The 23,849-nt window shown below is 41.0% G+C and overlaps 2 protein-coding genes across 3 annotated transcripts in view; one reads left to right on the forward strand and one right to left on the reverse strand.

Moving 5' to 3' along the window:
- The window catches only part of NSMCE2 (NSE2 SUMO ligase component of SMC5/6 complex), a 209,748-nt gene extending 194,918 nt beyond the window's left edge, over positions 1-14,830 (reverse strand). The window contains exons 1-2 of the mRNA XM_028105585.2: positions 14,720-14,830; positions 11,020-11,190 (exon numbers count right to left, since the gene is read on the reverse strand). Of these exons, the coding sequence (XP_027961386.1) occupies positions 11,020-11,176 (157 nt within the window). The 5' untranslated portion in view covers positions 11,177-11,190; positions 14,720-14,830. The remainder of the gene's footprint in view (positions 1-11,019; positions 11,191-14,719) is intronic.
- An 82-nt stretch (positions 14,831-14,912) lies between these two features.
- WASHC5 (WASH complex subunit 5) overlaps positions 14,913-23,849 on the forward strand; it is a 61,558-nt gene continuing 52,621 nt past the window's right edge. For both annotated transcript variants that reach the window (XM_028105537.2, XM_028105538.2), the window contains exons 1-5: positions 14,913-15,066; positions 19,824-20,135; positions 20,605-20,750; positions 21,741-21,825; positions 22,648-22,748. In XM_028105537.2, coding sequence (XP_027961338.1) covers positions 19,950-20,135; positions 20,605-20,750; positions 21,741-21,825; positions 22,648-22,748 — 518 coding nt within the window. In that variant the 5' untranslated portion in view covers positions 14,913-15,066; positions 19,824-19,949. The remainder of the gene's footprint in view (positions 15,067-19,823; positions 20,136-20,604; positions 20,751-21,740; positions 21,826-22,647; positions 22,749-23,849) is intronic.

The following is a 23,849-nucleotide window of genomic DNA, read 5'->3' on the forward strand; positions in this document are numbered from 1 at the left end:
ACTTTAAATGCTTGAATTATATGGTATATGAATTATATCTCAGTAAAGCTGTTATTTTCAAAAAGTCACCAAACAAAAGGATAAAACAGCTAATGGAGATCAGAGGAGTGATTAACTGGGAGGGATTAAAAAGAAACTAGGTTAGCATGAGTAAAATCCCATTAAGGTGAATTTAAGGTGGTAAACCCTAAGTTGCTGAAATAAATTTCATTACAGCATAACTGCATCCCATAATGAGCGATTCTTTATTCATGGCACCAAACCTAAAACCGATAAAGGCAACGAGGACTGACAGAGGACATGAGGGCATACACAAGAATGAGTGAGTGTGTGTGTCTGTGCATGCGTGTATGCACAGGTGCACATAGCAGAAGCTGTCTTGATTTGAGTCAAACCAAACTTTGTGACTTCAGGCACACCCCTTAAGCCCCCTGAGCTTCAGCTCTCTCATCTGTCAAACATCTACTTCACTTTCATGGGATTATTAAGAAAGAAAATATCTGTAACAAAATCTAGAAATTTGTTGAGGGTATCTTCCTATCTTTGTATTCCTGGCAGAGTGTTTGTCCAATAATAGGTACTTAGTAAATACTTGTGGGACTAACTTCAAAAAACATAAATGGCTCTTGGAAAGGAGAAAATTAAAATATAATTATGCACTTTGATATGGACATGCAGGCCTCAAAAACCTTTACAAGTAAGAATTTTCACATGATATAGATATAGAAGCTTGATATAGAAGCTGTCAAGGCTCGCATTATGCTCTTTTATGTGAAACCAGAAATTATTTTCTACCAGTAATTTAACAAATTACTGGTAGAAAAAAAGTATTTGCAAGAACATTTCTGCGGTCCTCTCCACAATCCCTTTTAAGGTATCACTTCTATGTTTTGATTGTGTAAAATTTAACCCACTCTTAACCTCATATAGATGAAAAGAGACTATTACAGTATGACTGTTGTCTCCACCAAGGGTCAGTAAAGTGTAGCCTGCAACTGGTCAACACGCATTCTTTTAGTACCGTTTACGGCAGAACGGGGTAGCTGAAACACAGACAGAAAGCCAAAACTTGATTGGGAAACAGGATGTTCTTAACTGACTTTTTCAAACTCCCATATCTAGTGGTAGGAATATAGACTTTATAAATAATTAAATGCAAAGAAGTGCTCTATTGTTTTGAAGGATGAATGCTTGGCCAACACAGAGAAACCAAAAAAGAGATCAGTTTGGTCCGGGTGGGAGAAGAGTATCTGCAGACAGAAGAGAATACGTAGGCTTGCCCCTGGAAGACTGAATAGGTGCCTTCTCAGCAGTCAACAAGGAGAGGAAGTCCTGTGAACACAGGCAAGGAGGCCTGACAGAGCACACCCTCGTGGAACTAAATCCAGTCTCTCTCTGACTGGTGTATGCCAAGTGTACAGAGGGGTGTAGCCGGTGACATCGTGAACATTCTTGTAAACTATGCTCTATGGTTTAAAATGGGCACAGAAATTAATAGCTACTATCTGCAGACAGTAAATGCCAGATGCTTTGGTCATAGCCCAAGACATGATCAAACAAGAATGATCTAGAGACAATTCATGGTCATTAAGATTTATAAATACAATCCTAGGAAAAACTTTTCTTTTTTTTTTTTTGGTAAGCTCAGCAAGGAAACCTTGTAAGTCAATAACGAGAATAGCACAGAATGGACTCTCCAAATTGTTTTAATGAGAAACTCTCATCTTCAGGTACAATGGTGACAGTGCTCAGCAAAAGGGCTGTCTCTACAATGATCACAGGCATAGGCAAATACTTGAGCAGGTAAGAGGACTTCTCTCAAAGCTTACTGCCAATTGAGAAGGGGAAAGTCAGACAAGAACAATGGATTGAGAATATACAAGGAGGAAATAATTAAAATGTGTATTTCCAAACTGAAATAGGTTATTGTGATAAAATAACCCTTTCAGAGAATGGTACATGGTCCTTGGTCAACCTCAAGGCTCAGTGTACTCATATGTTGAACAGTAATGAATTATGTTACCTACCTACACTATAGCATTGTTGTGAAGATTAAATGAATGAATACCCATAAGGCATTTAGAGCATGGCCGGCACACAGAAAGCACTGTGTCCACTATTATTAAGTTGCCTAATAAGTATAGCCTACAAAAGACTTATGCCTACTGGATATAAAATCAGGCTGCTAGGTCATAATGTAAAAAGTCATGAATGGGACAGACAGGCTCATAATCTCATTTAGAACAAATCATTTACTACTATGAAGTTCTCCTTATCTTTACATATGTTTGTCTAATCTGCTAACTCAATTACTAGCTTCTTGAGGGCATGGGCCAATAAATAATTGGTGACTGATCAACATAAAGTGACCTAAGAAAAGTGAAAACCAACCAAACTCAAATAACTGTTTTGAATCAGCATTGTACAATAAAGGGAGAAAAATCACTTTGCCTGAGCACTGCGCCAAAGAAAAGGAAACCTAAATCTTTGTCTTAAAGCAAAGCCACCGCTGCTACCACCACCAGTTTAGAAACAGTAACTCTGGATTTTATAAATATTCTATCTACTGAATACTGCCTATAACTTCTCCCTGGGTGTAACTTTTCCAACCAACATTTATTTCTCCTTACCTTACCTTCTTCTGGATCTGACACTACAACAGCAGTAATAAATACAAAAGCAAAGGGGTTGATAAAAGTTGCCTTCCATATTAAGAAATATAATGAAACTGTGATGAAATCATTCTTAATCAACCATCATTACAACAAATGGTGCCATAGAATGATGGGGAAGGGTAGAGCCAAAGGTCAATGAAGCTCCCTCTCAATGTCAGGCTAGACATAATTCTACAAGGCCTTCAAAGAAATTCTTGCAAGGAACACTCCTCTTGTAACTTGGTAACAGGCAAAAACGAAGCAAAAAGCAGGTGTGGGTGGAGCTAGCCCCAGTGTTCTAGCTAGTACTTCTCCAAACTTGAGTTTTTAACTCCCATCCCGGGAGAGAAAGCCCGCCTCTGGAAGCAGCACCCAGGGACAAGCAAATTAGCATTTCCAAGGTCAATTGCTGACAGGCTTAATTGTTTACAGCAACTAGAGTATTCTGGCTGCTGAAGTTAAGAGGCTTGACCTTTCTGGCTTGCCCAATACCATAAGAAACTAATTTACCACTTCAGTTACAAAATATCAAAGTACTGTAGGAATGGAGTCAAATCAGCATATGACATTTCAAACAGCATCAAATATTAATAAGATCCCCAGAAGTAAGTAATTTTAAGCTGGTTAAACAACTTGGGGGAAAACTTAAAATACCAATCATACCAGAGGTTAGGGGAGTGACAAGTACAAAAAAAAAAAAATCAATAAATGGTATTATCTCGTTTTACCAACTGGTTTGATGTGAATAGTCACCAAAACTACTAAAAAGCTGCAAAACTAGTTGATGTGACTACCCTTACAGATTCTTGCTCTCCTCTGATACCTGCTGCTGTCTATTCTGGCAGCCATCTGCCACATGAGGTTATTAAGCATATGAAATGTGGCTGGTCAGACTGACATGGACTGCAAGATTCTGAACTTGAGTACAGAAAAAAAAATAAAAATAACTCAATTTTTATACTGATTACATGTTGAAATCATATTTTAGACATGTGGGATTAAATAATACTAAAATTAAATTCTCTTTCTTATCTTTTGTAACGAGGATAACAGAAAAATTTAAATTGCACATGTGGCTCACACTGTATTTTTATTGGACAGTGCTGCAGTATATAAATAACACTTTACATTTATGTAAAACACAAATATATAATTTCAGTTGTAAAGTACAGAGAGCAGATATAGGCCTGAATGAAAAAAATAATCCTCTCTAAAATAATCAAACTGATTTTGGGGCTCAGTCGGCTAAGCATCTGCCTTTGGCTCAGGTCATGATCCCGCAGTTCCCAGATGGAGTCCCGCGTAGGGGTCCAGGCTCAGAGGGGAGTCTGCTTCCCCCTCTGACCCTCCCCCATCTCGTGCTCTCTCTCTCATTCTCTCTCTCAAATAAATAAATAAAATCTTTAAAATAAACTGATTTCAGTGGTTAATCACCAACCTAATAAAAGCTCCTTTCGGCTTACCACCAGACAAAATTTTATTTTCTAAAAAGGAAACTGATGTTTCAAAATGGATCCTAAAGTCTGTTCTACTTGTGCTTTGAGTTGTCATCTTTGCCTGACATTAAACTAGCCTTCTTTCCAATGATCAAAAGATACACGATAAAATGCTAGTCTAATTTTTAAATCTGATCAAGTGATTCCTACTCAGTTTCTTCTGTATTAGTCATTTTCATAGCCTATTAGGTCACTAAAACCTAACTCATGCCTTTGCTCCAAAGATAAAAAAAACAGAATCAGCAGAAAGATTATTCTCAAGAGCCTAGAAACCCAGACGGTATTCAGATACTATACATATTCTACTTCAAAAACTAAACTATGACTCACAGACTGTATCAGAAAGTGACATCCCATTGTGAACAGGAGAGGTTAGCAAGCAGGAGAGCAGAGCAAGCAATGATTTCCACACATTCCATCATGTGGAGAAACCATGCCAACTTTCAGGTTTGTTACAGTCAGTGGAAGAAAGAAAATCTGGATGGTTGGAAATTTATGGGGTGAGAATGACAGCCACAAGAGGTGAGGCAAGGCAAACAACTGCCCAGAATTTCCTCGCCCCAGCTCTTAAAAAGGAAACTACTCAACTTTCTACCCAAGGAAGCCGGTAGGAAAGGGAAAGCGCATGTCCCCCCTTTTAACCTCCTAAAACTGTCCCAAACACAATTAGCCCTCTAGTCGAAGGACAAAATGACCTATTTATGTGAAAAGAATGTGTAAGCCTTTTTAGAGTAGTTTTTAAATGTAATCAACAACAAAAATCAAGATCCAGTAACTTAGAATAATAAATAATAAAGCTGCGGTGTTTATTTCTACCTTGTGACAGGGTCTACATCTATCACTAATAAATGAAAATGAGTAACCTGCATTTTTGAAAACGAAGGTAGTGGAGATATGCGGTTGGTTATTCCTCATTCCTGGAAAAGTTCATCTTAAAATGTCACCTTAATAGCCCCACAGTTTCTCTGGTCTGATGCAGTCAACATATGCTTGTGTTCTGAGATATATGGACTAACTCGGGCTCTAGGCTACAAAATTTCAACAATTTAGTGATTGTTCCTTTTGCACAATCTAAGTCTGCATTCAACAGCGTCCCTAAGCCCGACGGCTACCTCATAAGAAGTATTCTGGTGCCACCTAGTGGTGTATGTTTCCTGCCAAAAAGGAAATGATGATTAGACCAGGGTTCTCAAAGTCTGGCTGTGGTGGATCAGCAGCACGAACATCAGCATCAGCTGGTAACTTGTTAGAATTGCAAATTCTTGGGCTCATCAGACCTACTGAAACTCTGGTGGTGGGGTCCCGCAATCTCTGTTTTAACAAGCCCTCTAAGTGGTTCTGATGCACCCTCAGGTTTGAGAACCACTGGATTAATTAGCTCTTACACAAAAATTAAATGCAGTCTTAAAAAAATTAGGTTTACAAATTAACAGAAGTGCTCAATTTCTAATTTTCTATATAGTGGATCCAAATATCTCTATTTGGAGAAGAGTCTTCAAAGATACTAATTTATATACATTCAACACCTGATGAACATTAAGCCTCTGAAAATGTGAGATGAGCTCTCTGAGGTCTCTGCCCCAAGAGACCAGGTTCAAAGGGAAGATCAGACACATTAACAAAGCAAAATACAATATAAATGCAAAAACACTCCATGAAACAAAGAAAAAAGATTAACTGGTTTCAGGACAGCAGGATATGGCATGTTACTGTATCTTAAGTGGGGGTGGGGCTCATCTAACACATGAAAAGCCAAGGAGGTAGAATATTGATTTTTAAGATTTCTTTTAATTTTTTTAAGATTTTATTTCTTTATTTGAGAGACAGAGTAAGTAAGAGACAGAGAGCACAACGAGCAGAGGGAGAGGGAAGAGCAGGCTCCCCTGTAGCCCAATGTGGGACTTGATCCCAGGACCCTGGAATCATGACCTGAGCCAAAGGCAGACACTCAACCAACTGAGCCACCTAGGAACCCCAAGATATTTCTTTTTTTAAACATTTATTATTTGAGACAGAGATAGAGAGAGGGAGAGCACACACACAAGCTGGAAGAGGGGGAGAGGGAGAGAGACAATCCTCAAGCAGACTCCCCACTGAGTGCAGAGCCTGGCGTGGGGCTGGATCCCAAGACCCAAGATCATGACCTGAGACGAGATCAAGAGTTGGATGCTTAACCAGCTGAGCCACCCAGGCGCCCTGAATATTGGTGATTTTTTAAATTAAGAATCATCTACCCTAATGAAAATAGATGCCACAGAAAAGTCCACTGTATATATCTGCTCTGTGCAATTATGTTACAAAATAATCAGGAGAAAAGCAGATCTGATGAAGCCTTGCTAAATTGTTTATTTTCTATTTAGGTCTTAAAAGGAGAACTTGTTTATCTAATGGGAACTCAAAACACCTAGGGTTCAGTAAGAGCAGTCCCATAATCTATCTACAAGTTTGCATTTCTTTAAATTCAGCCTTATACGGGGCACCTGGGTGGCTCAGTCCATTAAGCGTCTGCCTTCAGCTCAGGTCATGATCTCAGGGTCCTGGGATTGAGCCCCGCATCCGTCTCCCAGCTCAGTGAGGAGCCTGCTTCTTCTTTCCCTCCACCCCTTCCCCCTCAAACAAATAATTAAATCTTTAAATTCAGCTTTAGAGTATGCCCTTCTTTGAAAAAAAAAAACTGAATTTTAATAAGTATCTATTTACTCAAAATTAAAGAGTCACATATTTGAAGTAAAAAAAAAAAATTAGATCAAGAGATCAGTATGGCCACTTCCACATCATCACAATTAAGTGCCATCCCTTACTCTGTGGCTCAAGCTGCAAACCTATCACTTAGGAGGGGAAAAAATCAACTGTGAAAAGCTAGCCTTGCAAACCCAAGCCTCTAGTGTGACAGGTAACATCACAGACATGAATACAAGTGGCTTAAGTATATAAAGGAAGTTCAAAGACTTGACTCTATTGATTAGTTTTGATTTTGTACTTTAAAAATATTACTTTAAATATACAGAGACCAACTATTTAATTCTAACCTTTTAAGAGCAACTGCCCTTAATAGGATGAGTTTCTGAAAAACTGCTCTTTTCTGGGGCGCCTGGGTGACTCAGACGGTTAAGCGTCTGCCTTCGGCTCGGGTCATAATCCCAGGATCCTGGGATTGAGCCCCATGTTGGGCTCCCTGCTGAGCGGGGAGCCTGCTTCTCCCTCTCCCTCTGCCTGCCATTCCCCCTGCTTGTACTCATTCTGATTAAAAAAATGCATTTTAAAAAGAGGTAGGGGGGCGCCTGGGTGGCTCAGTTGTTGGGCGTCTGCCTTCGGCTCAGGTCGTGATCCCAGGGGTTCTCTGCTCTGCGGGAAGCCTGCTTCTCCCTCTCCCACTCCCCCTGCTTGTGTTCCCTCTCTCCTGTCTCTCTCTGTCAAAAAAAAAAAAAAAAAAAAAGAGGTAGGGATGGGGCGCCTGGGTGGCTCAGTCGTTAAGTGTCTACTTCAGCTCAGGTCATGATCCCAGGGTCCTGGGATCGAGCCCCACATCGCGCTCCCTGCTCAGCGGGTAGCCTGTTTCTCCCTCTCCCTCTGCCTGCCGCTCCCCCTGCTTGTGCTCTCTCTCTCTAATAAAAAATTTAAAAATTTTAAAAAAATCTTAAAAACAACAACTGTTCTTTTCAAACCTTCCTTTACTGGCATGGAGGCATAAGAAGAGGCCACAACAGGAGGTATATTAACATTTTAGAACAGGGCCATTCCTCAATTTTATTTAAACTTAAAGGGCTTCTGAAAATTTAACTGCTTAAAGATGATAATTACAACAACAATTTTGGTAAATTAAGTCAGTACTTCTGCCTCAGAAAGCAGAAGAGTATATGATAAATTTAAAAATCTGAAAAATAAGCCCCAGCTAACTTGAAAAATCTCCTAATGCAACAAATATCATTTTGCAATTAGGTAAATAAGAAAGTAAGTATTCCCAGAATACCAACACATTTAGAGAAAAAAATAGACATGGTGGCAGTAAGAGTCTATTGCTTGGACACCACACACTATAACATAACACAGGGAAAGGTGATCATTTCAAATGAGCTAGAAGTTAATAGTACCAGCAATCTGGTACAGGAATATACCAAAACAATACACATCACCCCCTTCCAAGTACTTGGGAACAAGAATCCCCTTTACCAACAATTTAATAATATAGCAACAAGAGATATACAGTACAAAGTGAGAAAATGATACCTAAGTGATCACTACCACCTCTTCCAACAAACCTCATTTTAATTTGCGATGAAATTGGGGAACCCAAAAGGTAAACAGAAAGGGTGCTAATCTTACAAGTCTAAGAGGAAAAGGGAATAGTTCTGCTATGAGGATGATTCATGGACTTTCCCACATGCTCTTCTGCACTTTAATTTCTCCCAATCCATTCACTGCTGTCCAACAACACAGTCAACTGGTTTATACTCCAGCTCTTCTCTCTTATGGTTGAAGATTTTATTATGACTTTTATCCAGGTCACCTACCAAAGCCAAAGCCAAAGATCCAAAAATAGACTACAGATCAGGCTGGGGAGGGTTAAGACCCTGCGAGGTTACCCACTAAAAATTATGGGTGACTTCTGCTGCTGGCCACGAATGAACAACTGGTATGGAATTCGCCATCCTGCAGTGAGGACTAGAAAGCTGGACAAAATATGAGACAGCTGCTTTCAGACAGCGGGACCACAGGCAGAGCAGAACCATGAGCCTCGCAGAAAGGGACAAACAAGTCAGGTAAGTCCTGCAGTCGCCTGCCTCCCTGCACAAGAGAGGAAGAAGCCAAGCAGAGAACGAAAGTCTTGAAGGACCAAGGAGAGGCTGGAGTTCCGGGAAACTAAGGCATCAGAGGTTTTCAAGACAGAGCACCAGGAGGGGGCTATGCAGAAACAGTACTCTAGGGATCTGGAGAGATCTCCTCAATCCTAAACCGCTGAGAAACAATTGCTGGGAGCTGTAAAGTGAACAATTCCCAGAATTCACACAGCACCGGGAGACCTTCGAATTCCCTCCAGCACTAGAGCCATCTCACAGAACCCTCTGGGGCAATCGACAGAGATGCAGAAAGGCCAAGCTTTCTAACCAGGCTAAATTGGCCCTAAAATAAATTGACACTAACTTGACCTGCACTAACAAAGTTTAACAAGCCTGGAAAGGATTAGCCTAATCCACAAATTACTTTGATGCCTGCCAAAACAAACGCCATAATTCTTGATTGGAAGACAACAAAATCCAAACACTCAACAACATAGTATCAATGTGAAGAAGCAGCGACAGGAATGACAGAATTAGCAGACAAGGATATTAAAACAGCTATGCTCCGTATACTCAAGAATACAGAGGAAAACCTGAACATAATGAAGAGAAATAGAAGACAGAAGATTCCGTTTAATTCTTTTTTATGTCTAGAGTTGAAAAATCCAGTATTTGAAATTTAATATTCATTGCACAAAATTAACAGAGACTGCAGAAGACAAGACCAATGAACCTGAAGAAATAGCAACAGACACTATTAAAACTAAAGCCAGGGCGCCTGGGTGCCTCAGTCGTTGGGCATCGGCCTTCGGCTCAGGTCATGCTCCCAGGGTCCTGGGATCGAGCCCCGGGTCGGGCTCCCTGCTCGGCAGGAAGCCTGCTTCTCCCTCTCCCACTCCCCCTGCTTGCATTCCCTCTCTTGCTGTGTCTCTGTCAAATAAATAAATAAAATCTTAAAAAAAAACAAAAAACAAAAAACTAAAGCCAGGCAGAAAAAAAGACCTTAAAAAAAAAATCAATCAAGCCTCAGTGACTTATAGGACATTATCAAGCTGTCTAATATACATATAATTAAGAGTCCCAGAAGAAGAGGGATGAAAAAATTATCTGAAGAAATATGGGCAGGGGCGCCTGCGTGCCTCAGTCAGTTAAGTATCCGACTCTTGATTTTGGCTCAGGTCATGATCCCAGGTTCGTGGGATCAAGCCCTGTGTAGGGCTCTGCGCTCAGCATGGAATCGGCTTGAGATTCTCGCTCTCCCTCTACTCCTCCCCCTGCTTGCACACGCACTGTCTCTCTCTCTCTCTCTCTCTCTCTCTCAAAATAAATTTAAAAAAAAGAAATAGTGGCAGAAATTTTTCTAAATTTGATCAAAACTACAGGCCCACAAATCCATAAAGCTTAAAGAACACTAGACAGAATAAACAAAATCACACAAGGACACATCACAATCAAATCGCTGAAAAGCAGTGATATTAAAAATGACACAAAAATACTGTTGCTCCCCTGCCTCCATATATAATATAAAATAAAAACAAGCCTAATCCAAAGAAAGCAAATTAACAGTTTTCCAAATCTTCTGATTGAAAAATGTTGATAAAGTTCATCAAAGTTGAATCCTTCTATTTTAGCAGAGGCCTTCCTTTGCCCGTATCCCTAGCATAAGCTTAGTTTGTCTACCAAGTAATCAAGAATGAACAGAGTTAGACTATTGCAAAATGACTTTATTATAACTTTCTATTAATGCATTTGCATACCTTACAGTTCACAGTTCACAAATGTCACATACTTTAGATTGTATGCTCCTTGAGATCAGGAACCTTCATGTTTCAGCCTGTAAATTTCTAGTGCAGTTTCTACTGGCACATAACTATCTGAAGATACACGAATGAGTCAAGCTCATTTCATCCTCAGTACATTGTTATGTGGTATATGTAGAACAAAGATGAGAAAACCGATGCCCAGAGGGATGAAATGACTGTCCCAAGAACACCTGAAAGGTGAGCAGTATCTCACATCCCTAGAGTAATGCGTCCATACAGGGTCATCCCAAAGTGGACAGAAAAGAATTAAGTTTTAATTGTTACTTACTCTGAGTTTCCACGAGATCAAAGGCAACACTAGAAGCTGTTTCCATTCCAGAGCTGATACAGGACTGGAAGTTTTTCAAAGAGGAGAGAGCAGATTCTATACCACTGAAGGATATAAAACCAGTTGAACCTGAACTGGAACTGGAACGTCCGGGCATCTTGAAATTATTACCTAAGTTTTCAAACACAATGAAATAATATTTAGGAGTCAGAATAATAACTGCATAGGAAAATAACACTGCCATAAACATCCATATGAGTATCTAATAGCCCACAAGTGCCACACTATTATATACACTCTATATCCCTGGAGGGGACACCAAAGCATCGTGCTGTTATCTGGGCCACCAAACACAGATGCACTCAATACACAGGGAAGCTAAGTGTCTGCATTTTTCAAAGGAGAGAGAATACCCTCTTTCAAAACATTCCCTAGTTCTCTGAGGAATTCAACAACAGCACAGTTCTTAAAAACCTAAAACATAAAGGGGTTAGAAAAAGTAGACTACTTGTATGATGCATTTTTCGAAAAACTGAAAATAGTAATGATAAAATAGTTTAATAGGGAGAACTTCGAAACCTGTAGTTTTTTAACTTTCCTGACATATATGCATACTGAATTCTGAAAACTGTAAATATATAAATATAAATAAAAAATACATATTATATATACATATTGTATAGATTCCTGACAGTCCTCTGGATTCTAACAGATTTACAGACTTGGTTAGATCCCAGACTCTGTCAGTAAAAGCAGAATTTCTCTACATTATAGAGTAAAATATGGGGGCAATATGGAGTAAGGGTCAAGCATACAGCTTCTAGAACCAGACTATCTGAGTTCAAAGCCTGATTTTGTCACTTAAGTAACTGAATGACTTCAGGCAAATTATTTAACCTCTTAGTGTTTCATTTTTTCCTTCCTAAAATTGGAATCATCCAGTGCCAACCTCAAGGATTACTGTAAGAACTGAATGAGATAAAGTATATAATAAAACACTCAGAATAATGCCCAGCACATAAATCTTTAAAAGTGGAAGCAAATTTTAAGTCATCGTTGGGATGCATGGGTGGCTCAGTCGGTTAAGCGGCTGCCTTCGGCCCGGGTCATGATCCTAGGGTCCTGGGATAGAGTCCCACATCGGGCTCCTTGCTCAGCAGGGAGCCTGCTTCTCCCTCTCTCTCCCTCTGCTTGTGCTCTGTCTGTCAAATAAAATAAAATCTTTAAAAAAAAATAAAAACAAATAAAAACAAATTTTAAGTCATCATTATAACACTATAAGCAACAATACAGAGTAGTGCTTGAGAGAATGGACACTGGACAAAGATGCCTGGAAATTCTGTCCCATCCATGCCATTTAAAATTGCACAACCCTGGTTAAGTTGCTTACCTTCTCTATCTTCAGTCTGCCCTCATGTAAAAGGAAATAATTGTATCTATCTCACAGCATTAAATGTTATAGTTTTCTAAAACTTGTCTGATTTTAAGAATCAGCTGAAATGCTTATTAAAAATATAGATTTATATATAGGTACTATCTCAGATCTACTGAACCAGAGCCCCTGGTGGACACTACGAGGAAACCCATATTTTTATGTATTGCCCCAGGTGATTCTTAGAATCAAACAAGTATGGAGAACACTGAGATAAGTGCATCTCCCCCCAAATTTTATGTTGAGAGCCTAACCCCCATTGTGATGGTATTTGGAGATGAGGCCTTTGGGAGATAATTAGGTGTAGATGCCCTGAGGGAAGAGCCCTCAGGAAGGGATTAGTGTCCTTATTAGAAGAGTAAGAGACAACTCAGTTCTCTCTCTCCACCACGTGAGGACATAGCAAGAAGAGGGGCTGACTGAGAGCCAGAAAGAGCCCTTATCAGTATCCAACAATGCTAGCACCCCAATCTCTGACTTCTAGTCTCCAAAACTGTGAAAATAAATTTCTGTTGCTTAAGCCTCCAGTCTACGCTATTTTTTAATAGCAGCTGGAGCTGACAAAACACTCAATGTATATAAAGACTAATACAATCCCAGCTAAGTGGAGAGTGTCTACCACATAATAGCTATCCTTATTATGTGCATGCAAAATTCACATTACTCTAATGAAATTCTACATTTGCAGAGACCTTGGGAAAAACCTTCCTTCTGTAATTCTGGAGTATTTCCAGGGAGAAGATTCAGATTGAGAAGCAAAGGGAATACATGGAGTAGACGCACTTTTCCCTCTTTCTCCTACTAAGTACAGCTAAGTTCATAATTCACAGGACACCCCCTTCCCCAAAGCATCATCTGGCCCAAATTGTCAATCGTGCAGTTGTTGAGAAACTTTGGTTTAAATCTACCTCCTCTTGGAGCCTTCCCCAGTAATAATAATCTCTTTGTTCCATGTACCTATCTATGGTTTCCAAGAAAGTTTAAAAGAAGGTTTCCTGAGTTTTTCCCAGGCGTGTTATTTTGTCTCCCCGAACAGGCCTTGTCTTAGGCCATTCTGGCCGCTGTAACAGAATACCAGATTGGGTAGCTTATAAACAAGAGAAACTTATCTCTCAACAGTTCTGGAGGCTGGGAAGTCCAAGACCAAGGTGCCAGCAGGGTCAAGTTCTGGTGAAGGCCCTCTTCCTGGTTCACAGGCCCCTTGCCTTCTCACTCTGTCTTCACCCAGTAGAAGGTGCAAGGGAGCTCTCAGGAGCCTCTTCCATAAAGGCACTAATTCCATTCAAGAGGGCTCCACCCTCATGACCTAAGCACCTCTCAAACACCCCACTTCCTAATATCATCACACTGGTACTAGCATTTCAACATATGAATGGGGGAAGCGGAAAGACACACATATTCAGACTCCAGCAGGGCTAAGACTGGCTTCAGGCAGGACCAGTTATTACTGTTTCCCTCTCTCATCTTTCTGCAGAGGATGGTGAGAGGCAAAGAGCAAACAATTTATAGACATTATGCTGAATCTCCTTCAAATCAGGGGGGCCTGTACAAGTCCACGCAGAGCTGTATCTCCTTCTTCAAGATGCAAGGATACATCTTTCTTTATGAAACCTTCTCTGATCCGGACAAGCAATTGCTTGTCCCCTCCCTCATGCTACTACGATCCCTGTCTCTCCCTCACACACACATACGCATACACTTCTTTATAAAACTAATCACAACTATTTGTTCACATGGCTGGCTGTCACTCCTTTACCCTGCGAGCAGCTTAAACTACCCTCTGACATGTTCCACAGCACAGAAAACAGCTCCTCATGCAAAACAGGCGATCAATAAAGAACTGAGGAGAGTCACAACAAAAACAGCAACCACCTTTCCGAGGTCCCCTACAGTGCGCCATAAACTGCTGCCCTGGAGCTTCATTCTCATTATCGCTAAGGTTCACAACCATTTATAGAAGAGAAAAGGAAAACTGAGGCCCAGAGAGCTTATTTGAACGACCTGTCCGAGGCCCTGCTTTTAAAGACAGCTCAAACCAGATTAATCTGCATCAAGAATTCGTGAACTTTTCCCCACTCGGGTCGAAGGATGGAGAGATGGCGTCTCAGGGAGGGAGGCAGCCTGCCCGAGCCTCACTGCTCGACGTGCAAAGAGCCAGGACCACAGCCCAGGCGGACAGACCCCAGCTCAGGGCACCCGCGGAGCGTCCGAGAGGGAGGCGACACCTCCCGCCACGCTCGCCGTCGCCACCCCCCGCTTCCGCCTTACCTGGATGCCCGACCCAGCTCGGTCTGGCTGCACCCGGACTGCCCACACTCGGACCCCAACTCCTTCCTCAACTCCCTTCCCCAGTCGCTGAAACTGCGAGCGCGGGCTCGGGCGTCATCAGCAGTCGCCCGCCAGCGGTCACATGACGCCCCGCCCCGCTCCCCGCCCCTCTGGTCATGTGACCGCCAGGAGAGCCAGAGGCGGAAGCTGGGGTCCCGCCGGCTGGCGATCGGGGGCTGCGGATAGAGGGGGCACCCGTGCGGAGAGGAAGGGGTGGGGACCCGGGTGCCGACCTCGCCCGCAATCGCCGACCCCACACGTGCGCCGTGGCGCGGCCCGGGTGACAGGTGAGTTTGGGGCGGGATGCGCTCTCCGCCCATCCCTCTGCCCCTCCCCAGCCCCGGGCCGGGCCGCGCGGGCCGAAGGGGTGTCTGTGGCGTGGGGTGCGGTCTGGAGGGGGAGCCCGGCTTGGCGAACTGAGGGCCCTCCAGTGGCGGGGCTGCAGTCCAGGCTCTCCATCTCCAGTTAGGTGGAAATGATTTTCCACGCTATCCGGGCGCTTTGGGAAGTGATACTCAGCTGCTTGGCCCTCATCTGATCATTCCACGTTTCCAGGAGCCGTGCTGGGTAGACAGTGTTATTCCTCCATTTAACTCTCGAGAAAACGGAGCGTTTGGCGAGGGCTTTTAGAGTCTGATGGACCCGGGTTTGAATTCTAGTTCTGCCGTCGGCTGTGAGTTTGAGCAAGTCATTGTTCCCCTGTGCACCTTAATTCCCTCACCTGTGTCATGCTGGTGCCGAAGTTCTTTGCGTTTCGGAAAACAGTTCCGAGGGTCCTGACTGGTTTATGGGTATGGCTGAAAACATAAACCAAGTCACAGAGCCCGTAATGGAGCCGGATCTTCTGATCCCAACATAGTTGGAACGGGTTTCCTCCAACATAGGTGATGGGGTCATGAGAAGGGAGGGAGAGGTCTTACTGCCCCTGCCCACAACCAGAAACACCTTCCGTTTTTCCCTCTCCTGTCTTTTCCAGGATTTATGAATGGGACTAGAGTGATCAGGCTTGTTTCAGAACTTTTCTGGAAGAGAGTTGTCAGTCACTTATATCTTGATCAACAGCCATTGCATTTTGTTCCTGATAATGGATAAGTGGAGACCAGTGCTTCCTTTATGGAACTTGAGGTTTTATGAAAGGATAAAAATAGACCTGTCTTCTTTTGTCCTCTGAGTAGGGCACACAGTGATTTGTCCCAAGACAATTTAATTTCCTTCAGATTCTGTACTTTTGGGTAATTGGTATGATGCCATGCTGCATTCTTGAAACATGTTGTCTTTAGTCTAGGGTTATTTTCCAAACTGAAAACCTATGTTCCATAACAAATTCTTTAAAATAAGTTACAGCTACTTTTTGGGGTGCCTGTAAAGAAAAGTGGGAAATTGAGTCGGATCTCTGGTTTCATTTCATGCCTGGTAGTAATAGTGTCTATACTGAGAAAAACTGGTCTTCGTGAATTTTCTTCATCTCTAGCACCAAAAGAACCACTAAATGGAAGATTTAATTTAGGTTCTTCTACAGTGTTTATCTGCACCTCGTTCTAGAGTGATTGTTATTTTTAAATTTCAACTAAGTCTTAGCACCTTCTATAAAGCCACCGAATTCTGAGATCACTGCAACATGATTAGACATTTTTAATGTTGGTTCTTAGGTTCTGTTCTTCAGGGCAAGTTTTTCAACCAACAATGGAGTATCTACCAAATACTCTAACCAAATAATATTTTGAATGTTGCCTACAGTGTAAGGATTTAAGGATTAAAATAAGAGGTTTAAATATTTAAATTAAATAACACACAAAAAAGTCTTGACTTATGTCATTATCCCAGGCCTAAGCTAACCTGACTGTCTGCATGCAGGTGCTGAGTGAATCTGTTCATCCTTTTTGGGGGGGAGGGGAGGGGAAGAAGGCAGGTAATGTTGTTTTGCTTTAAGATATTTTCTCCCTGGTCGCACTGTCTATCCTATATTGGGATCCAAAATACGGTAGCAGTTTACACCCGTTAAACATAGCTTGCTTGCCTTACAGTTGTGTCTGGAGTTTCATCCTGCTTAGACCTGTGTCTTCAGAGGACTTCAGTGACTTTTTTTTTTCCCCATTTACCATTATTTTCCCCCTTCCCTTGTCTCATTTTCCCAGCCAGACTATTTCAGTGCAAAAAAAATGGAATGAAATTGGGGTGCCTGGCTGGTTCAGATAATAGAGCATGTGGCTGTTGATCTCGGGGTGAGTTTGAGCCCCACGTTGGGGGTAGAGCTTACTTAAAAAAAATGAAATGAAATTATCTGCTTCAGCCACATCAGCCACTTGCCTATTCCTTAAGCACATTTAGCACACTGCTGCCCTAGGGCTTTTGCATTTACTTGTAAACCCTGCCTGAATGCCCTTCTCCCAGATCATTATCGATTGTAAAATAACAAACTACCCCAAGACCTAGTGGCTTAAGAAAAAAAAACAAAAACAAAAAACATCTATTGGCTTATAGTTTCTGTGGTCGGAATCCATAATGTGGCTTAGCTAAGTGCCTTTGGCTCAGGGGCTCTTGGGAGGTTGTAGTCTGGCTGTGAATAGAAGCTGTCGTCTTATCTGAAGGCTCAGCTGGGGTTGGCGGGGATCCATATTCAAGCTCATTCAAGTGGTTGTTGGCAGGCCTCTGCCTCCCTCATCACAGGGCTCTCTCACAACATGACAGCTTCCTTCTTTCAGAACAAACAAGCTAGGGAGGGTGCCCCAGTCAAAAGTCACCATTTTTTTTGTGATCTAATCTCAGAAGTCGTATCTTTCACATCTACCTTATTCTGTTCCTTAGGAGTCAGTAAGTCACACTCAAGGAAAGGGGCCCACACAGGGCATGAACAAGGAGATGGAGGTCATCAGGGACTGTCCTAGAGGCTGCTAACCACACTCAAATACCCTTATTGCTTGCTTCCTCACTTCCTTCTGGTCCCTGCTCAAATATCTTATCAGAGAGGCTTTCACAAACTATGTAAAACAGCACACACACACACTCCATCTCTTTATCATGCTTTTTCTTCACAGCAATGATCACAGCCTGATACATAATGCATTTATTTATTATCTGTTCCCCACTCCTAATAGTATGCAGGCTTTATGAGAGCAAGAACTTAGTTTTGTTCTGGAGTACCCTCAGGTCCTAAAACAGTACTTGACATACAGTAGGACTGGGTACATATTTGTTGAATGAATGAATCTATATCAATAGGAATGCTTCCACCTGTAAAGAATCCAAAAGCCAACTAGCAGCAGATAAAACAGTTCATCTTACAAGGATTACAGAGGTAAGTAGTGCCACAGTTGAATTAGTGAGTCAATAACATCAACCAGAATTTAGATTCTTTCTCTCCTTCCAAACCACAATCTGCAGATTTTTGGCTTTTTTTCTTTTAGGTTTGTCACCTTGTATGTCAGGCAAGACCTGTTCATTGGACCACATTCAAAGGCAAGAAGGAGAGGGATAGCTAGGGGAAAGAGAGAAAAATTTCTCTTCATAGGCTTCTCTCCTTGTAGCAAGAGGAATACATTTCCCATAAGGTCTACCGTAGACTTCCTCTTACATCTAATTGGTCAAAATTGAGTCACATGTCTAACCTACTTCAGGGGTGGTGGGAAAATAAGGATTTGCTTGTTTCCTCCTCTATAGGAAGAAAGGAAAAGGAGGGAGGAAATTCTTGTTGGAGAGTCAACAGCATCCCGGGAAATTAAGACATTTTAAAGTATTGAATCAATAATAAGAGACTTACAGAAGGAAAAAAAAGAAAACTGTTAAGGGTTATACAAAGCTTCCAGGTCCTAGATAACTGTACTAGGTAGCTTAACATGAGCGAACTTTGAACAGATGAGACAAGGGTTGGGTAATGTTTTGCTAGGGCTGCAAAGGAAGCCCCCTCCTGTCAAATGCCTTTCCACATTCTGGTTTTGTGTGTGGCAAAGTCCTCATTATTTCATCATTCACTATTTGAGTCTCTGCAGCTAGAAGATTACATATGAACAAAAAAGTTGGCATTGACATAAAAATTTTAATGAGTTGACCATGTGTAAGATTAGTTCTTATTCAGATATTCGTGTCCTAAAGGGTCTGTTAGGTTGAATTCTTATTTTTGTTGGTCTTCTCAAAGTTAATGTCATGTTGATAAAATACAGTACCAGTGCAAAATGCAAGTGCAAATCTTGGGAAGTACACAGGCCTTGATGAAGTTGAAAAATAATTCAGGCTTCCATGAAGTTGACCACGATGACCTAGCTAAATTAACAATTAGAGGAGAGAAATAAAAGAAAGATGATGACAAAATTAACACTTCCAAAGATGATTTGCAAAAGAGTTGGAAGAAGCTGTTGGGGAAATGAATGCTGCCTTGAACATTTTTTATAAAAATTACCTTTTTCTAAGATCATGCTATGAAAGTCAACTGTGAAGTACAAGATACTGTATTATCAAAGTCACAATTTGGTGAAATCAACTTTTGACTCATTCTTGGTTTGTTCCTTGAATGAGGACATAGTCGTTGCAGTTTTACTCTAAATTTTGCTAGGTGTGAAACTTACTTTCATAAGTTTTAATGATACCATTCGGGGACACCTTTCTAATCAAAACTTTTCCACAGCTTAGCATGAAATATTTGTCCTTACTTTAGAGTCACTCAGTAGATTTCTCAGGCATGTATTAGCCTTGATAACAACAGCCTCCTATCCCTGACATATGAGAAACACGTTTTTATTTTTATTTATTTTTTTTAAAGATTTTATTTATTTGACAGAGAGAGACAGTGAGAGAGGGAACACAAGCAGGGGGAGTGGGAGAGGGAGAAGCAGGCTTCCCGCAGAGCAGGGAGCCCAATGCGGGGCTCGATCCCAGGACCCTGGAATCATGACCTGAGCCGAAGGCAGACGTTTAACTGACTGAGCCACCCAGGCATCCCTCGTTATTTGTTTTAATTTTTTTTAGTGAGTTTGGGAGAAAAATCTTATATATATGTTACATGCACTCCCTTTAAAAATAGAGATCTTTATGCTTTTCTTTTGGGATACAGGTTCTTTAATGGAGCAGCCGATCTGTCAGCAGACCTGGTTTCATCTAATGATTTACAGACCCCAGCTCTGAAGCCAGTGAAACATTCCTGCTGCCCAGGCTCTGAGTATCGTACATCATCCTCACCATGTTGGACTTTCTAGCTGAGAACAACCTCTGTGGCCAGGCGATCCTAAGGATTGTTTCCTGTGGCAACGCCATCATTGCTGAACTGTTGAGGCTTTCTGAGTTTATTCCTGCAGTGTTCAGGTACAGAGACCGAGCCGATCAACAGAAATATGGAGATATCATATTTGATTTCAGCTATTTTAAGGTAATCCTCCTCCATGGCATTTTTACCACTGTATTGTCTATAAAAGCATGCTTTCTCTGGGAACCATGAGACGCCGCAGGGTGAAGTAATTATGGAGAAAGTTAAAGAGGAAAGGTTTTTAACCAAATTTAATATCAACAGACTAACTTGAAAATAATATAAATGTATTGTGTGGAAGCCCTAACATAATATAATCAAACTCTTAAAAAGATAACTTTGGTGTAATGTATTTCACAACAAAGTACCCCACATTAAAAGCATGCTAATCATGGTTAGAGTTCAAATTCATTTCTTCCAAAGGGATTTTGCATCTAGGCTTCTGTTATCTTCATTCCCTTCTGTTGCTCTGCTTTCAATTTTCAATATCCCTTTTAAGGCATAAGAGCAAATTTTTAAAAGACTATTTAGAAATTGTTACCCACAAGTATGCTTTTATTGCCATTTCACATAAATGTGTTTTTCTTCTCAGGGTCCAGAATTATGGGAAAGCAAGCTGGAAGCTAAGCCAGAGCTACAGGATTTAGATGAAGAATTTCGTGAAAACAACATAGAAATTGTGACCAGATTTTATTTAGCATTTCAAAGTGTGCATAAATATATTGTAGACTTAAACAGGTATTGATTAATTTAGCAATAACTTATTCTGACGGTAAATAGTGGGAAAGGGACATGCCAGAAAATGTGCATCTTCCTGAGTTACTGCACAATCTTCCTGCCTCTCCCGTGCATAATTCCTGTGGCACCAGTCATCTTTAAGTATTTCAGAGTTTTATTATGCTTTCCTTCTCTTGTGAAGTAGTATGATAATCTTGGTTTGTACTAAGTCATGGCTTGCTTGCTTTTTTGTTTTCATCGACATATTGTTGACACACACAGTTTCATTAGCATCAGTTGTACAGCCTAGTGATTTGATAACTCTATGCTGTGCTCACTGCAAGTGTGGCCACCATCTGTCCCCATGCAACGCTGTCACACTACCATTGCTACATTCCCTGTGCTGGACCTTTCACCCCCACCACTTACTCAGTCGGTAACTAGAAGCCTGTACCTCCCACTCCCCTTCACCCACTTTGCCCATGTCCCCCCCTCCCCCCCCCGCCCATTCCTCTCCCTTCTGGCAACCATCACTTTGTTTTCTGTATTAAGTCATACAGCTTTCAATCCTGTAGTTTATGACCATATTTTAGTATCTTATATATGAGAAGTGGAGAGAAAGGAACTTATTTTTATAGCATTGGTAACCGTAGCTTCCTTCTTATCCCTAACTATACAGTATTCTCTTCCTTTCAGCCCTTGAGAGTTCATTATTCATCAGCTTTTAAATTATCTGTTCCATGTTTTTATAGCATTACTCCTAAGATATTTATAATTCATAAATCAAGACTAGGGATTACTTGGAGTAGCCGGTATTAGAAACCTGTGGCCCTAAATGACTGTGATTTCCAGCTCACAAGTCCATTCTTAAGAGCACGAAGGGCCACAGACTATTTGAAGGCCAGAATGCCTGGTATCTTGCCTTATCTTTTAAAAATCTTTACATTCCTTCTTCAAAGGTGTTCAAGTTTTCATTAGAATGAATAACTTGCTCTGGGGTTTCATTTCTAGATATCTAGATGATCTCAATGAAGGTGTTTATATTCAGCAAACTTTAGAAACTGTGCTTCTCAATGAAGATGGAAAACAACTTCTAGTAAGTAATAGTAACCATTTAAAATAGAAAGTCAAGAATGTCAAGCTTAGCATCACTTTTTTCCTATAAGTCCCAAAGACATGCAAAGTACCCTTCTTTAAAGAGAAGCAAAATAAACTAACAGTTATCTTCGTCCAATGGACAGTATCTGAATTTAGAACATAGTAGACTCTGAACAGAATTACAAGTGAAGTAGAAATCGTGTGGAGGTTATGAGCTTCTTCCGCAGTGTAACAATCCTATCTTCTTTATCTTTTGCATCCCAGACATCTAGCCTTAGAAATCAGTACGTAATAATTGTTTAAGAAATGTTAAATAAGTGGGGCACCTGGGTGGCTCAGTCGTTGAGTGTCTGCCTTCGGCCCAGGTCATGATCCCAGGGTCCTGGGATCGAGCCCCGCATCGGGCTCCCTGCTCAGTGGGGAGCCTGTTTCTCCCTCTCCCGCTCCCCTGCTTGTGTTCCCTCTCTTGCTGTGTCTCTCCCTGTAAAATAAATAAATAAAATCTTTAAAAAAAGAAAAGAAAGAAATGTTAAATAAGTAAAGGATTTAGAGGGACTCCATTTGGGGTCCCAAGCCAAATATCAAAAATAGGCCACCTGAAAGGTAACCACTGCAATTTAAATTTATTTCACATACACTTTACAAAGCCCATTCTATACAGAAGGTGAGAACCCTTTGGGGAAACCTGCATTCTCTTTGTAACATAAAGCTTTTAGGAAGAAAGGGAACAAAGTGATTCTTTTTAATTAACCCTCATCAACTTCATTCCAAAAGAACGTATACTCCTGTGAGTTTGACCACCTTCTTCCTCTCTTCATAGTGTGAAGCGCTGTACTTATATGGAGTTATGCTGCTGGTCATTGACCAGAAGATTGAAGGAGAAGTCAGAGAGAGAATGCTGGTCTCTTACTATCGATACAGGTATCCTGGGGCTGGGACTGCACCCTCCGAAAGCACTGCTATTGGTAAAATGCAGTGTAGGTTTCCATACTACTTGTACTGGGAACAGCAGTGATATGACCTAGAATGAAAAGTATGGGATTGTTGTGTCTTCTGAACACAGTATAGAAATGTAACGATTACTCTATGTTTTATATCATCACCATAATAATAGACTATATGTAATATAATCTGTATATTATATGCAAAAGATCCTATATATTATAGATTATTAGAGATAGATTATCATGTCCACAGTGGTACCTCAGTTTTTTTAAAAAAAGGAATCTGAATTTTCTTTACCTTAAAGATAGATAAATTTGGGAATTTTGGAAGCCTAATGAATATTCTTTTTTTATGTTTTTAAGTATTACTCCTGGGCAGATGTGGGGAAACGAATACACTTTCTGTTGTCATTTTTAGGTTGATGACTTTGAAAAGGTAATTGCTCCGGGTTAGGTGGGAAGTGAATTCTCACTCATATGTATATGTGGAAACCAAAACAAACAACAGCGCATATCACGACCGTGTGTTTTGTATGTCTGTATAGAGCTGCGACTTCAAGAAGTAGGGTCTTTAAATCAGAAGCCACCTTAAAGCTCTGTAATTCCAATATCTACCACACAAGTTTGAATTTATTGAATTAATGAGTCAAAATCGGGATACAAGGTCAATGTTAGAAATAGTCGCGATTCAGGGAAAAAACATGATAAGCAGGAATCAGGAACATGGGTTAAAAGATGCACAGACTTGAATTAACATTCTTAAACTTAGAAATTAGGGTAAAATAAATAGGGCAAAGGGGCAAATCCTCAACAGAGAGGGATCGCTGGAGACATCATCTCTTCAGCAACAGCTGGAACTGCTGCCTCATCAGCCGTAAATTCACCTCAGGCTACTCAACTAGCCTGTCTCCTTCAGCTTCATGAGTATGTGAGGAGAGTGTTCGCCAGTGTGCATGATTTATTCACAGCAGTTTGGCCACGAGCTGTTTTAATATCCATGTTTTTTACAATGAACTTTGAATGGCCATGGAAAAACAAAAACAGTAAATAACATAAGGAAGAAGTAAAAAAAAAAAAA

Source organism: Eumetopias jubatus, unplaced genomic scaffold, assembly GCF_037043125.1.
Source record: "Eumetopias jubatus isolate StellerSeaLion01/CBP00866 unplaced genomic scaffold, mEumJub1_p1.0 scaffold_4, whole genome shotgun sequence".
In the NCBI taxonomy this organism is placed as follows: domain Eukaryota; kingdom Metazoa; phylum Chordata; class Mammalia; order Carnivora; family Otariidae; genus Eumetopias; species Eumetopias jubatus.